This window comes from Erythrolamprus reginae, chromosome 3 (genome assembly GCF_031021105.1).
Source record: "Erythrolamprus reginae isolate rEryReg1 chromosome 3, rEryReg1.hap1, whole genome shotgun sequence".
NCBI classification, from domain to species: Eukaryota; Metazoa; Chordata; class Lepidosauria; order Squamata; family Dipsadidae; genus Erythrolamprus; species Erythrolamprus reginae.
In genome coordinates this window covers 16,774,111-16,789,155 of record NC_091952.1, presented here as the reverse complement: position 1 = coordinate 16,789,155, position 15,045 = coordinate 16,774,111, and the positions used below count along the sequence as shown (strand labels likewise).

Here is a 15,045-nt window from a genome sequence, read left to right as displayed (position 1 = left end):
ATTGACTTGTTAGAGATTTAACTTGTTAGAGATTTAACTTGTTATTGGAGAGAACACTTTCAATGAGCAAGCTGAAAAGACATTTGGAATATATATTTCAAATATTGTCAGTGTTTGTTTTCCATAATTCTAATAGCATTTTTTGCAGCTGTTGGTGGGGTAGGGAGTCTTTAATAATCCTGTTTCCCTGGTTCTGAATCCATTCCTTTTCTTTTTTCTTTTCAGTATGTTTGATGTTGGTGGGCAAAGAGATGAACGTCGAAAATGGATCCAGTGTTTCAATGGTAATATTTGGGAATCTCTTAAAACTTGGTGATAAAGACTACAAACATTTTTCATGTAATGTAAATTATATTATATTAATTTGGAAGTCTAGCTTTCCAAATTACCTGAATACCAAATATATATTATTTGGCATTTTGAGGTTGTCTCCAGATCAGATCAGCTCTTTAATTCACTTTAATTCACTACATGCTTGTTTTCAGCATGTGTAGCTTTCTTTTATAAGTTTTGTTTAGCTTCCATTATGTTCTGTCGGGTTCTCTGGTAGAATCCTCCCAAAAATTCACAGGTACAAATTACAGACACACACACACACACACACACGTTTGAAAATTCAAAACAATGTTCTTTATAATGAAAATTCCCTTAAACTAAGCCCTCTTTTGTTATAGCAAAGAGCACTCGCCTCCAAACAAACTGGTAATTTATACAAGTCCCTTATCAGTTCTGTGATACTTAGCTTGCAGCTGTGAGGCAATTCAAAGTCCTTCTTTCACAAAGTGAAACACACTTTGCTCTGGTTTAGGTTCAATGCAGGGAAAAATCAGCACACAAAAAGTCAAAGTCAGTAAAGCAGTCATGAAACACAACGATCAGATAATCCTCCACAATGGCCAAACCCACAGGCTGCTATTTATAGCAGCCTCACCATAGCCCCATCCAACCATAGGTGGCCTCATTTTCTTTGATAATAATCTCTCAGTTGTTGCTGCCTATGCATCGCTCTCCGCATGTGTGGCTGTATCATTAACTCTTGTTCTGAATCCAAGGAGGAGCTAGATAATTGATCTCCTTCTGAGCTGTCTGCCACACTCTCCTCCCTGTCACTCATGTCTTCTTGGTCAGAGGAGCCTTCATCATCAGATTCCACCGGGGGCAAAACAGGCCTGCAGCATATGGATGTCTCCCCCACACCCACAGTTCTTGGGGCAGGCGCTGGGCCAGAGCTAACCACAACACATTAGTTGTGATTAAAGTTTTTAAAAGGAATGGATATTCATCCCTCTCTCCCCCTTCCTCCCTTTCTCATACACACAAACACACACATACACAAAGGATTGCATGTTTTATTAATTTCTATACTACAGTATGTATCCTCCCTCTCTTTTTTTCTTTAGGGAGCTGAAGTAAATAAAAATAAAGTCAAAGCCAAAGCATATTGATTAAGGATGTTTTTCTTTGCTTTTGTCTTTTAGATGTAACTGCTATAATATTTGTGGTAGCCAGCAGTAGCTATAACATGGTTATACGAGAAGACAATCAGACCAACCGGCTTCAAGAAGCATTAAACCTCTTCAAAAGTATCTGGAACAACAGGTCTGTCTCTTTAGTTTTGACCAATCGTGTCATTCATAATGCTAGCTTATGTTTATTTCTGTCTGTATTGTGTAAGACAGTGTTTTTCAACCAGTGTGCCGCGAAGCTCAGAGGGAGAAAGAGAACAAGAGAGAGAGAAAGAAAGAGAGAAAGCAAGAGAGAGAGAGAGAGAGAAAGCAAGAGAGAGAGAAAGAGAACAAGAGAGAGAGAGAAAGCAAGAGAGAGAGAAAGAGAGAGAAAGAAAGAGAGAGAGAGAGAAAGGAAGCAAGAGAGAAAGAGAGAAAGAAAGAGAGGGAGGGAAGGTGGGAGAGAGAAAGACATAGAGGGAGGTAGGGAGGGAGAGAGAGAGAAAGAGCAAAAAAGAGGAAGGAAGAAAGAGAGAAAGAAAGAGAGATGGAGAGAGAGAAAAGAGGAAGTAAGGGAGAGAAAGAGGGAGGGGGGAGAGATAAATAGAGCGAAAGGGAGGAAGAGAGAGAGAGATAATTTTTTTGTCCAAACTTTTTTTAGCTGCCCCCCTCCCTCAATGTGCCCCAGGATTTTGTAAATGTAAAAAATGTGCCGCGTCTCAAAAAAGGTTGAAAATCATTGGTGTAAGACACCGAACGCATGCTAACAAATTCTAAGAGCATGTACATGATTTCAGTGATGATTTTTTAATAAAAAATATTCATTTATTTATTAAATTTCACTGCCAACCTTCTGTCTCAAAAGCAATTCTGAATAATTAATATAATGTTTTAAAGAGTTTGCTTTATGTTCCTTTGTACCTTGATTGTTTTATTGTCATTTTAAGGGTATATGGGTCTGTTTCTCTAGGTGGCTACGGACCATTTCAGTTATTCTTTTCCTGAACAAACAAGATTTGCTAGCAGAGAAAGTTTTAGCAGGCAAATCAAAAATTGAAGATTACTTTCCAGAGTTTGCTCGTTACACGACCCCAGAAGATGGTAAGAAAGTTGGTCGTACACTTTGAAAAATGTTTTTCTCTGTTAGAAAAAAAAAGAAAAAAGAGAAAGAAAGAATTGATTTTTCCTGTCTAATCTGATAACAATTGTGTATAAAAATTGTGATAAACAATGTATAAATGTTATATACAATTGTTATAAACAATGAACAATTGTTTAGGACTTTTTTTTACTCTTTTTGTTATCACTAATTCTTCTTATATTATGTTTGGTGCTGTTCTCTTTCTCTCAAACTGCTTGCAGTATAAATCAGACAAATGCTTGATCCAGGATGGAGTATTGTCAGTGATAGGCTTCTGTTAAAAATTATAGAGTCCATAATTTTCAGGGTAATCAATGAAGACCTTTCCGAGGATAGTCAATCAAAGTACTATAGCCTAAAACCTGGATATTTTTCCTCTCTGAGACAGAGCAGAATATTCCTTCTGTTAACAGAAAACTTCTACATTTTTTGGAATGGCTTTGTATGGGGGGGAAATGTCTCCAATCCAGTGAGATCCTTTTATTTTTTGTACTCTTTTTTTCAGTAACATTTTATAGTCCTGTGTCGTTTCTAGATTGGTTTACTTTTTGAAGTGATTATTCACTACATCTCTCTTTCTATAATAGAACACTGGAGATCTCTGAAAGCAGGTCATACACAATCCCCAACACTTAAATTAGGGTTCCAGAATATCTCAGATTTTATTTATTATTTATTATTTATTTATTATTTAGATTTGTATGCCGCCCCTCTCCGCGAACTCGGGGCGGCTCACAACAAGGCATAACAAATCGTAACAAATCCAAATAAATTTAAGTATTTAAAAAAGTTTAAAAAGAACCCCAATATACTAACAAGCACACACACAAACATACCATACATAAATTGTACATGCCCGGGGGAGATGTTTCAGTTCCCCCATGCCTGACGGCAAAGGTGGGTTTTAAGAAGTTTACGGAAGGCAGGGAGAGTAGGGGCAGTTCTAATCTCCGGGGGGAGTTGGTTCCAGAGAGTCGGGGCCGCCACAGAGAAGGCTCTTCCCCTGGGGCCCGCCAACCGACATTGTTTAGTTGACGGGACCCGGAGAAGGCCCACTCTGTGGAACCTAATCGGTCGCTGGGATTCATGCGGCAGGAGGCGGTCTCGGGGGCATGCAAAGGAGATGAACTCCTTTGCAGATCTCAGGCATGCAAAGGAGATGAACTCACTTAAGAATATTTTATATCAGTATCTTAGATTTGTTTAATATAATCCTTTGCACGAGTTATATTCTCATGTTTTACTACTCCATTTTAGCATATTATACTGCATTTTAACTTATTATTTATTCAAATTCTCTCTATTTTAGCCAATTTTATTGTATTTTAACCAGTTACAGTTTCATGACGACCGATGTGGTCCTTTTCCTCGCTTTGATATGGTCGATTGACTAATCAAATAAAGTTGAGATATATATATATATATATTGAATATCTCAGATCACAGGTCCAAAATTCAGTGACAATTACAGCAGAAATCCCTAACCTTTCTGGCTTTGCAGACTGGCGGGGGAGGGGGGGAAGGGATGGTTTAGTGCAGTGATGGCGAACTTTTTTCTTCCTCGGGAGCCGAAAGAGCATGTGCACATGCTATCGGGCATGCATGAGTGCCCATACCCATAATGCAATGTTTGGGGAGGGCGAAAACAGCTTCCCCCTGCATCCCGGAGGCCCACTGGAGGACGGAAACAGACGTTTTTCAACTTCTGGTAGGCCCAGTAGGCTCATGTTTCACCCTGCCAAGGCTCCAAAGGCTTGCCTGGAGGGTAAAAAATGCCCTCCCGCATCCCCCCGGAGGCTCTCTAGAAGCCAAAAATACCCTCCCAGAGCCTCTACGTGAGCCAAAAATCAGCTGGCCGGCAGACACATGCATGTTGGAGCTGAGCTAAGGCAACGGCTCGCGTGCCAGCAGATATTGCTCCGTGTGCCACCTCCGGCACCCGTGCCATAGGTTCGCCACCACTGGTTTAGTGTGAGTGGCAGGCGAGCACACATAGCTCTATTTGCATGAGTACTCGTCATGCCCAAATGGAGCAGCACGCCTGCCTGTTACTCCCACAAGTGGGGAAGTATCCACTCGCTCACCACTTCTGCGGCCTGGTTCCAAACAACTCAATGTCCAGTGGTGGCCCACAGTCCAGGGAATGGGGACCCCTGAGTGAAGGCATCTACTAATTTTCAGGCCTTTCCTGATCGATGGTTCACCTTGCACCTCCTTAAGATCAATAAATAAACAGGAGGAAATAGTGTAAAATAATATATTTATTGTTGTTTGAATTTCAATTCTTTTTAACTAATTTTAAGTGAATGCACCTGAGATTTTTTTAAATTATTATTTAAAGAATTATATTATTTATTCATTTGTTTGTTTATTTGCAAGATTTATGTGCCGCCCAACTCCAATTGGACTCTGGGCAGCTTACAAAATAACAAGAGTTACAGGCAATGTAAAAATACGATCTACAATAATGACAACAATTAAAAGCAATATAAAAATACATTAATAACACTTTTTAAAAAACCTTACATATTATTCTCAATCATTTGTGGCTGAGTCAAGGTGATAACCCAACGGCCTCGGGCCTGCCGGAAGAGTCTTAACGGCTTTCCAGAAGACTGGTAGGGTGCAGATCTCCAGAGGCAGTTGGTTCCAGAGCACTGGAGCCACCACAGAGAAGGCCCTTCCTTGTGGCCCCACTAACTGGCATTGTTTGGTGGACGGGATTGGAGGAGGCCAGCTCTGTGGGCCCTTGTTAGCTGGATGGAGATATGAAGTAGAAGGCAGTCTCATTAATATTGATTGATTGATTGATTGATTGATTGGAATATGGCTGCCCGCTCGCTTTCAGTGACATTAGGTGACTTCCAAAAGATAAAATCCCAATATGCAAAGAGTAAAAACAATAACCCCCTACCTTTTATGCTTGTTGGTGTTTTGTTGAAGTCATTTAAGTGCAACAGTAATAATTAAAATGCAACTTCCAGCTGATCCGCTCTTCTAATAGGCAGCCCTTCGTACAACGTGAGTCTATATTTAAAGAGGTATATTGCAATGCTAATGCCTTTTGGCACTAAAATGTTTTCTTTAATCCCTCCTGTGAATCCAATAAAAGTAATTTCTATTGAAAACTAACCTTTTTTTTGTTGTTCTTTACTTTTTTTTTTAAAATGAGCAGCAACACCAGAACCTGGCGAGGATCCTAGAGTTACAAGGGCCAAGTATTTTATTAGAGATGAATTTCTTGTAAGTAGGCTTTTTTTTTTTTTACTGTTCCTGTTTTTATCAGACATGACCTTGCTTCTACTTGCTTTTTCAGCCCGCTACATTTACAGCTATTTCACTTTTTTGTTTGAGAAGCGTCTCAGTAACCGCAGCAAAGCAGAATTGTCATTTGAGAAATATTGATGGACATTTCTGAGATGTAATTTGAGTGACCAAGTCTTTTAACTTGGAGCGTCAAAGGCAGTCCTCACTTACCAACCATGATTGGGAGCAACAACTCCAGGGCTAAATATTGTGGTTGTTAAACAGAACAAATCATGTGAGAAGTTCCAAACTTATGACATCGCTGTGCTTCCATCATTAAGTGAATCCCTACATTTATTAAGTGAGGCATTGTGTGACTGCAAATTGTGATGTCATTTAGAGAATACAGAATAACTGTGTTGGAAGGGACCTTGGAGGTCTTCTAGTCCAACCCCTTGTTATGGCAGGAAAAACTGTATACCATTTTAGACAGCTGGTTTTCCAATACAGTGGTACCTCTACTTACAAATGTAATTTGTTCTGTGACCAGGTTCTTAAGTAGAAAAGTTTGTAAGAAGAAGCAATTTTTCCCATAGGAATTAATGTAAAAGCAAATAATGCATGCGATTGGGGAAACCACAGGGAGGGTGGAGGCCCTGTTTCCTCCCAGGAGAATTCCTAGAGAGCCCCATGGAGGCATCTCCCCACCTTTTCCAGCCCTGTTTCCTCCCAGGAGATTCCTAGAGAGGGCCCTACAGAGGCTTCTCCCCCACCTTTTCTGGCCCTGTTTCCTCCCAGGAGATTCCTAGAGAGGCCCCACGGAGGCTTCTCCCTGCCTTTTCCGGTTAGTTTCGGAGGCTCGGGTTTGTAAGTGGAAAAAGGTTCTTGAGAAGAGGCAAAAAACTCTTGAACACCCGGTTCTTATCTAGAAAAGTTCGTAAATAGAGGCATTCGTAGGTAGAGGTACCACTGTATTTTCATTAAAATGTCAACATTCTCCTTTGATTCTGCTTGTTGGAGACCAGTTGTGAAACTTGCAAATGTGATCACACGATCATGGGATGCTGTGACAGCCATAAATGGGAGGACTGGTCATAAAGCTTTTCCAAACACTGTGACTTCAAACAGTTGCTAAACAAGGCAGTTGGTAAACGAGGACACCCTGTAGAAAGTAGTCGGTGACTTACGACCACAATTGAGCCCAAAATTTCAATGGGTTTAAGCGAGACAGCTGTCAAGTGATATTTTACAACTCTTCTTGCCACAATTGTTGATCACTGTGGTTGTTAAGTTAGTAACACGGTTGTTAAGTGAATCGGGCTTCCCCATTTGCTTTGCTTGTCAGAAGGTCACAAAGGGGGAATCACATGACCCCGCGACAATATGAGTCAGTTGCCGAGCATCTAAATTTTGATCGCGTGACTACAGGGATGCTGCAACAGTCATAAGTCTGAAAAACGATCCTAAGTCACTTCCCCCCCCCCAGTGCCATTGGTACTTCAGATGGTCACTAAATGAACTGTGGTACGTCGAGGACTTCCTATAAAGCCCTTTGACTTTGGTCGTTCCATCACCGTTCATGGAATTTAGCAGTGCTTCATTAGCATAGAACCACCTCCTTAACAATACTGCTTTTAATCATCTTTTAATCATACCATGTATTCCCGAAAATAAGACCCTGTCTTATATTACTTTGAACCCTAAAATAAGCGATGGGCCTTATTGCCGTGCACTCAAAAGCCCGATTGTGCTTATTCTCAGAGGATGTCTTGTGGGGGGAAACAGGGTACAATCAGAAGAATTTGGATTTGAACAAGTATAAATTATATCTACCTAGTTAGCAGCATTTAGCCCACAAAACTGCATATTTTTAAACCAAATTCTCCATCTAATTTATTTATTTATTTCACTTATTTATAGGATTTATATGCTGCCCCTCTCTGAGGATTTGGGGCGGCTTACAACGTATAAAAGAAACAATGTAAACATCCTAATCCAGTTAATTTGATTAATCTAAAAAAAAACCAATAGCCTTAAAAAATCAATCATTCCCATTCACACAACAAACATACATTACATTTTATCGACCAGAGGGCTAGCGTCTAATGGCTCCAAGCCTGGTGGGAATGGCAAGGAGGGTTAGGGCAATGTGGATCTCTGGGGGGAGCTGATTCCAGAGTGCCGGGGCCCCTACAGAGAAGGCTCTTCCCCTAGGCCCTGCCAAAGCAACACTGTCTAGTTAAGTGTTTCCCAACCTTGGCAACTTGAAGATATTTGGACTTCAACTCCCAGAATTCCCTAGCCAGCAAATGCCCAGCGAATGCTGGCTGTGGAATTCTGGGAGTTGAAGTCCAGATATCTTCAAGTTGCCAAGGTTGGGAAACCCTGGTCTAGTTGACAGGACCTGGAGAAGGCAACTCTGTGGGATCTCACCGGTCGCTGGGACTCATGTGGCAGAAGGCGGTCCCGCAAGTACAGTGGTACCTCATCTTACGAACGCCTCTTCTAACGAACTTTTCAAGATACGAACCCGGTGTTTAAGATTTTTTTGCCTCTTCTTCCGAACTATTTTCACCTTACGAACCCAAGCAGCTGCTGCTGGGATGAAGGGGTTTCTTTTCCCCCCCTTTTTTGAAGAAAGAAAAGGGAGGGGCTGCTTGGAGTAGGAAAGATTTTGCAGAGAACAACGTGCTTTGAAAGGCACTGAAAGGGTGTCTTTTTAAGAAAAAAAAGGGAGGGGCAGCTTGGGGAAGGAAAGATTTTGCAGAGAACAACGTGCTTGGAAAGGCACTGAAAGGGTGTCTTTTTAAGAAAAAAGGGAGGGGCAGCTTGGGGAAGGAAAGATTTTGCAGAGAACAACGTGCTTGCAAAGGCACTGAAAGGGTGTCTTTTTAAGAAAAAAAAGGGAGGGGCAGCTTGGGGAAGGAAAGATTTTGCAGAGAACAACGTGCTTGCAAAGGCACTGAAACGGTGTCTTTTTAAGAAAGAAAAGGGAGGGGCAGTTTGGAGGAAAGATTTTGCAGAGAATAACGTGCTTGCAAAGCCACTGAAATGGTGTCTTTTTAAGAAAGAAAAGGGAGGGTCAGCTTGGGGAAGGAAAGATTTTGCAGAGAACAACGTGCTTGCAAAGGCACTGAAACGGTGTCTTTTTAAGAAAGAAAAGGGAGGGGCAGTTTGGAGGAAAGATTTTGCAGAGAATAACGTGCTTGCAAAGCCACTGAAACGGTGTCTTTTTAAGAAAAAAAAGGGAGGGTCAGCTTGGGGAAGGAAAGATTTTGCAGAGAACAACGTGCTTGCAAAGGCACTGAAACGGTGTCTTTTTAAGAAAGAAAAGGGAGGGGCAGTTTGGAGGAAAGATTTTGCAGAGAATAACGTGCTTGCAAAGGCACTGAAAGGGTGTCTTTTTAAGAAAGAAAAGGGAGGGGTGCCCCCCTTGCCTTTCTTCCTTCCCACTCACCCTTTAGCCTAGCCTTGCTTCTTCCACCCGCCCCCTTTAGCTGCTCCTCCCTGCCCTCTGTTCGCCTCCCTTCTAAAGTTTGGGATTTTCCTGAAGGATTTGCACACATTATTTGCTTTTCCATTGATTCCTATGGGAAACATTGTTTCATCTTATGAACCTTTCACCTTACGAACCTCCTCCTGGAACCAATTAAGTTCGTATGATGAGGTACCACTGTAATCTGGTCCAATGCCATGTAGGGCTTTATAGGTCAATCTGCTGGCTGATTATTCCAGAGGATTTGTATTCAGTCTCTATTTATCCGGGCATATCAGATTCTTAGAACTTAGGGGAAAGGATCTAGAGAAGGGATGTGGGGGGGGGGGGGGGGGGATAGAGGCAGGAATGGATGATATGCTTGAAAAACTGACGCAACTTTTCTATCTACTGCTCTTGCAGAGAATCAGCACAGCCAGCGGAGACGGACGGCATTACTGCTACCCTCACTTCACCTGCGCCGTAGATACAGAAAACATTCGGAGGGTTTTCAATGACTGTCGGGACATTATTCAAAGGATGCATCTTCGCCAATATGAGTTGTTGTGATGGAGCGCACTTTTTCCTCTGTTTTTGGACTCCTTGTTCCTTACTAAAAAGAAAAAAAAAATAGCCTGGCCCACATAAGGTGGAAGAGAACTGCAGACTTTATCTCTCTCTGATTTGCATCCCTCAGTCTTTTTTCCTTGCTGGATAAAGATCAGCATCTCTGTCCCTTGGAACGGTCATCGGAAATAGTCCCGGGGAAAAAAAGAGACTATTTCTGTGGTCAGGGTGAGGTTTGTTTTTTTCCCCTCTTTAACACTTAACGAAACGAAACCCAAACAATGCCAAACAAAAGAATTAACGCCCGAAGGGTGAAGCACCTGAGAGGATTTGGGATTTCAATTAAATATTTCAAAGCAGACACAATGAAACAAAACAAAAGAGGAGGGAGAACTTTAGATAAAACCATTACTGTTGTGGGCATGATCCTTTATCCCCATGATTTTCAACTCTGTATCCATTCACTGCGTCCAACTAAGGAAGGTGCCAAGTTCTAAGGGCAGCCGCTTCGGTTTGGGGGGTTTTTTGCCTCTGAATGTGACTTTGAGTGGAAATACTGACATTTCTACGACAAACCTAGACAGTAGAAAAACCAACTGCTACCTTCAGAAAAGTGTTGCTGAACCATGATGGTCCTGACTATCAGGGACGGTGCAAAATGAACTGCATTATAGCCTGTGATTGCAGAAAGATTTAACCACACACACTGTTTTCAGTTTGTCCACTGTCAATCCTATCTCTCTCATATATAAAAAAAACCCTTATTTTCCTGTTCCCCTGTCTCTCCCCTTCTTCTATTTCCTCTAACCCTCCTTCCCTGCCTTCTACTTTTCCACCCCTCTAGTTTTTATTTTACTGCTGGATTATTATTCTTGTACAGACTGTAAAATGTATTATTTTGTACAACTTTATTGAAAAAAAAATAACTTGTAGAAGATCTTTGTGCCTTGATTATGGCTGTTCCTGTGCAATGAGCTAAGATGTAAGTATGTTTGATTGCGCTGTACAGCTTTGTCAAACCTTTCAGCAGCATTCGCTCAAGGTAGGGAAAAAAATTATCTGTAGTTTAGGGAAATTTTTTTTCTGGTTTATAAAAGGAGGGGGGAAATACTGTTTAGTATATTAAAAAAAAAAGTACAAATCGTGCAAACTTAACCACTTTAAAAGTGAGTTCTACAACAAGCGAGCAGATGTTTCAGCATCATGCTTTTTAATTTTTAGCTTTAATTCATTTAAATCTCTATCCAAATGCAAAACATGACTTGTTTCTACATAAACCAAATTTTGCTACAAATTATCAATGTTAGTCTTTGTCATTCATAGTATTTTTTTTTTGTGCAAAAAGATAAAAACAGAACAAAAAAATTCTTAATATTATAGGCACTGCACAGGCCTAGAGGCTATCTTCATGCTGGGTCTAAGACTTTCCACCCAACGCTAACTCCTCTAACAGGCATAATGATAAAATGTACCTTGCCCCTAGATCTGGTCACTGAATTTCAGTTTCAAATGACATTTTACTTCTCTTTTAATAAAGAGATAACTTAAAACATTGTTTTATATATTAACTATATAAGTAGCTTAAAGTGGAGACGTGTGGATTTTTTTTTCTTAAACTTGAATAATTTATGCAAATTATATGCTTAGGACAACATGTGGTACAGTTTAAAAAAAAGCAAAAATCACTGTAGCAATAAGACAGCATGTAATTTTAGTAACTATTACACTGCTTTATATTTTATACTTAGGTGTTTCATGTCTTTGTGAGCATATTACTTTTTCATGTGTCTAAACCTACCTGTACAAATTTGTACAAAGTCTAAAATTACAGCTATAATAACACGTCTAAAACAGTGTTAGCCTACTTTGCTCAAGCCCAATTCTTGGCCCCAAAGTAGGGGAACATGGGTCTTAATACAGCGATTATTTTTTTAAATTGCCTTTTACATATGTCCTTCTATTTTCGCAGGGCATCACTTAAAGTTTTGCTATTAGAAAGGCATCCCTTTCAGAAACTTGTCTTGTGTCCCAAATTTCTGCTGGTGGCAGGAGTCTTTGTGATATCCAAAGACTCTATGTATTCTAGCTTTTTTCACATGGGCAATTGGAGAAAATTGAGAAAATGTACTTTCCTATCGATTTTCACTTTCAATAGACATGAAATAGTGGTGATCATTCAGTTTTTAGTTGATTGGTGCCATTAGCCAATACGAGGATATATTTCTCCCTGCTGGAATAGCAACAATTGCAACGTCTTTTACAGAATCCTTCTTGGTGTTGGCTCCCCATGCATAAATTTGGGGTAGCAGGCAACAAGTGGAAGGGGCACATCATTTCTGAGTTTTCTTTTCTGGTTTCTGCTACTGCAGAATCCAAGATCAATAAGCCACAGCAGATTTTAAGAGACAGCGCTTGTCTCCTCGGGTATAGGAGCTAAAGCTGTTGAACAGTTGGCAACAGTTGACTGTGTATCTGCCACAGGATCATTGCATCTTAGCCTGTGTGTGTTATTAAATGGATTTAAAAGATCAGATTGTAATTGTGAAACATTTTGAAGAGGTACTGCCTTGTGAGCATTTGGAATCAGTGGCAAAGTCAGACCCACAAATTTATTTTTAGTTGGTGCCTGCTGGGGTTTTTGGGGGGGAAAGCACCAGTGTTTCTCAACTGTTAAGATAACTTTAAGCCATGCGGACTTCAACTCCCAGAATTCCTCAGCCAGTTGGCAGAGGAATTCTGGAAGTTGAAGTCTGCACACCTTAAAGTTGCCAAAGTTTAGAACCGCTGGTATGTATACACATTTGTATATGTATGTAAATGCACTCTCAGACACATATACACAAACTATGAAATGTGAGCCTTAATTTTTTTTAACAAAAGCCAAAACTTGTTAAGTTTAGTGCCAAAATTATTTTATTAATCTCTAAATCCTAGGGAAGGGAGAAGAAGATGAATAATAATTAAATGAAGTATTTACAAGGAATGTAATGTGTGATCTAAGAAAAACAAAATGTTGCCTCATCTTTAAAAGTAAGGACACTTCGGGTGAATAGATAAAAGTTTATGTAATAAAGTATATCTGCGCGTGTGCATATTGCACACTTAACACACATCCCATTAAAATATACTTCCTATGGAGCTTTATATGAATGGAAACATTTGACAGATTTTAAAAAAAAATGTTGGGTTGGAGGGAGCAGTTTGGTTTGCACATGTGTAGAAAGAAAGCGAGTGTGTGTGTGTGTCTTTCTGCCTTTGTTAGCACGTCTCTGAGTTTGTGCAATTTGCTGGCCTGGTAACCGCAAGTCTTATTTTTAACATTTTTCTTGTTTTGTTTTTCTTTTCAATACAAAAATCCCATAAAGTGCTTGCTATTTAGTTCTGTGTTTTCTTCTGTCTCTAATTTAATTGCCTTAACTTTGGAGTTAGCTAAACTATTTCCATCTAATCTTCATCTTTTCCTTCAATTTCAATTTCCTATTTATTTATTTGAACTTTTGGTTCAGGTAAATGACCATGACCGGGGAGAAAACTGGTTTTGACAGGTCCAGGAATTTCTGGTTTTTAAGAGCCAAGGTATTTTCTAAGTATTTGTCCCCATCCTAAAATGGACGATGCCCCACACCACTATCTAGTAAAACTGAAGTGGGTTTTTAGGGTTAAATGCATCATCATAACTATCAGGGGGTGACTTTATTACCAATAACAGTGCTATTATGAAAATATTTCTTCCCAGCTGCATTACTGCAATGACTCTGACATAAGTAGGATCCCCTGGTTTTAATATTTTTCCTCCAGCTTTTTGGATGAATTTAGGCGGCTGCTGTTTCATGTTTTGCAAGTGTGTAAATCAAGTGAATTTAAAACTTAACATGCCATGCTAGTCCCCTACAACATTGACTGACTATTTGACATATTTTGTACAAAAATAATAATAAATTGTAGAGATATTTTCAAAATGGATCTTTGTAACAAATGGATGTTAAAATACTGCACACTTCCGAGAGTGGAATGTACTATTTCTCGAGTTCTTTTTATGCTAAGATAAATATTGTGGGAATGAAAGAAAAGGTGAATGCAAAATTTTGTAGGAGCCACCCAGTTCATAATGAATAAGCAAGAATCTTGCAGGTAGTCCTCAATTTATAAGTTTGTTTAGTGACTGTTCAAATTGCAATGGCAGTGGAAAAAGTGACCTATGGCCAGTGATGGATCCCACCCAGTACAAATGGGATTGGCAATCTGTTAGGACTTTTTAATCCATTAGGACTTTTTTTAACGGAATCCGGAGGCCGGCCAAGTTTTGCGTGCAATTGACACGTGTGCATACACCTCTGCGCAAGATTTCGCTTCTGCAATTTTTGCCCTTTTTTTTTTGGCTTCTGTGTTCCGAAATCTTGCCCACGCAAGCATCCTCACGCGAGATATTGATTCGGGCGCGTGCGCAGAAGCGAAATCTCGTGCAGAGGCATGCACACAGGTATTGTGTGCACCGGCCTCAGAATCTGGTAAGAAAAAGTAAGTGGAGCCCTTTGCTGCCAATGGCCCTTTTTCACACAATAGTTGCAGCATCCCTTGGCCGTGTGATCAAAATTCAGGCTCCTGGCAAGCAGCTCATACTTATGATGATTGCAGGGTTCCAGGATCATGGGATCAGTTTTTGTAACCGCCTTCCAATAAGGAAGACAGATACATTTTACAACTGTGTTACTTAAATGTAGCAACTGCAATGAGACACTTAACAACTGTGGCAAGGAAAATTGTATAAATGGGGCAAAACTCAACAACTGTTTCAGTTAGCGACAGAAATGCTGGGCTCCACTGTGGTCATAAATCAAGGACTATTTATACTCCTTAATAACCCTTTTTAATTCTCATCTCCAACATGTTTTGCTATTCTTTTCTCATTAGAATAAATCCACATGTACAGTGGTACCTCTATTTAAGAATGCCTCTACATAAGAACTTTTCTAGATAAGAACCGGGTGTCCAAGATTTTTTCCCCTCTTCTTAAGAACCATTTTCTACTTAAGAACCCGAGCCCGGAAAAATTTCCCAGGAAATTTGAGAGGGGCATGAAGGCCTGGCCAGTTTCCTGCCATTCCCTCTTTAATCCCGGCCATCTCAGGCTTTTCTGGACTGCCAGAGGAGCCTTTCAGTGGCACTTAAGG

General features: G+C 40.2%; 1 protein-coding gene across 1 annotated transcript in view; it reads left to right on the top strand.

The window, feature by feature from the left end:
• The window catches only part of GNAS (GNAS complex locus), a 160,140-nt gene extending 146,307 nt beyond the window's left edge, over window positions 1–13,833 (top strand). The window contains exons 8-12 of the mRNA XM_070744547.1: window positions 226–284; window positions 1,479–1,599; window positions 2,416–2,546; window positions 5,762–5,829; window positions 9,731–13,833. Of these exons, the coding sequence (XP_070600648.1) occupies window positions 226–284; window positions 1,479–1,599; window positions 2,416–2,546; window positions 5,762–5,829; window positions 9,731–9,877 (526 nt within the window). The 3' untranslated portion in view covers window positions 9,878–13,833. The remainder of the gene's footprint in view (window positions 1–225; window positions 285–1,478; window positions 1,600–2,415; window positions 2,547–5,761; window positions 5,830–9,730) is intronic.
• Window positions 13,834–15,045: the final 1,212 nt, after the last annotated feature.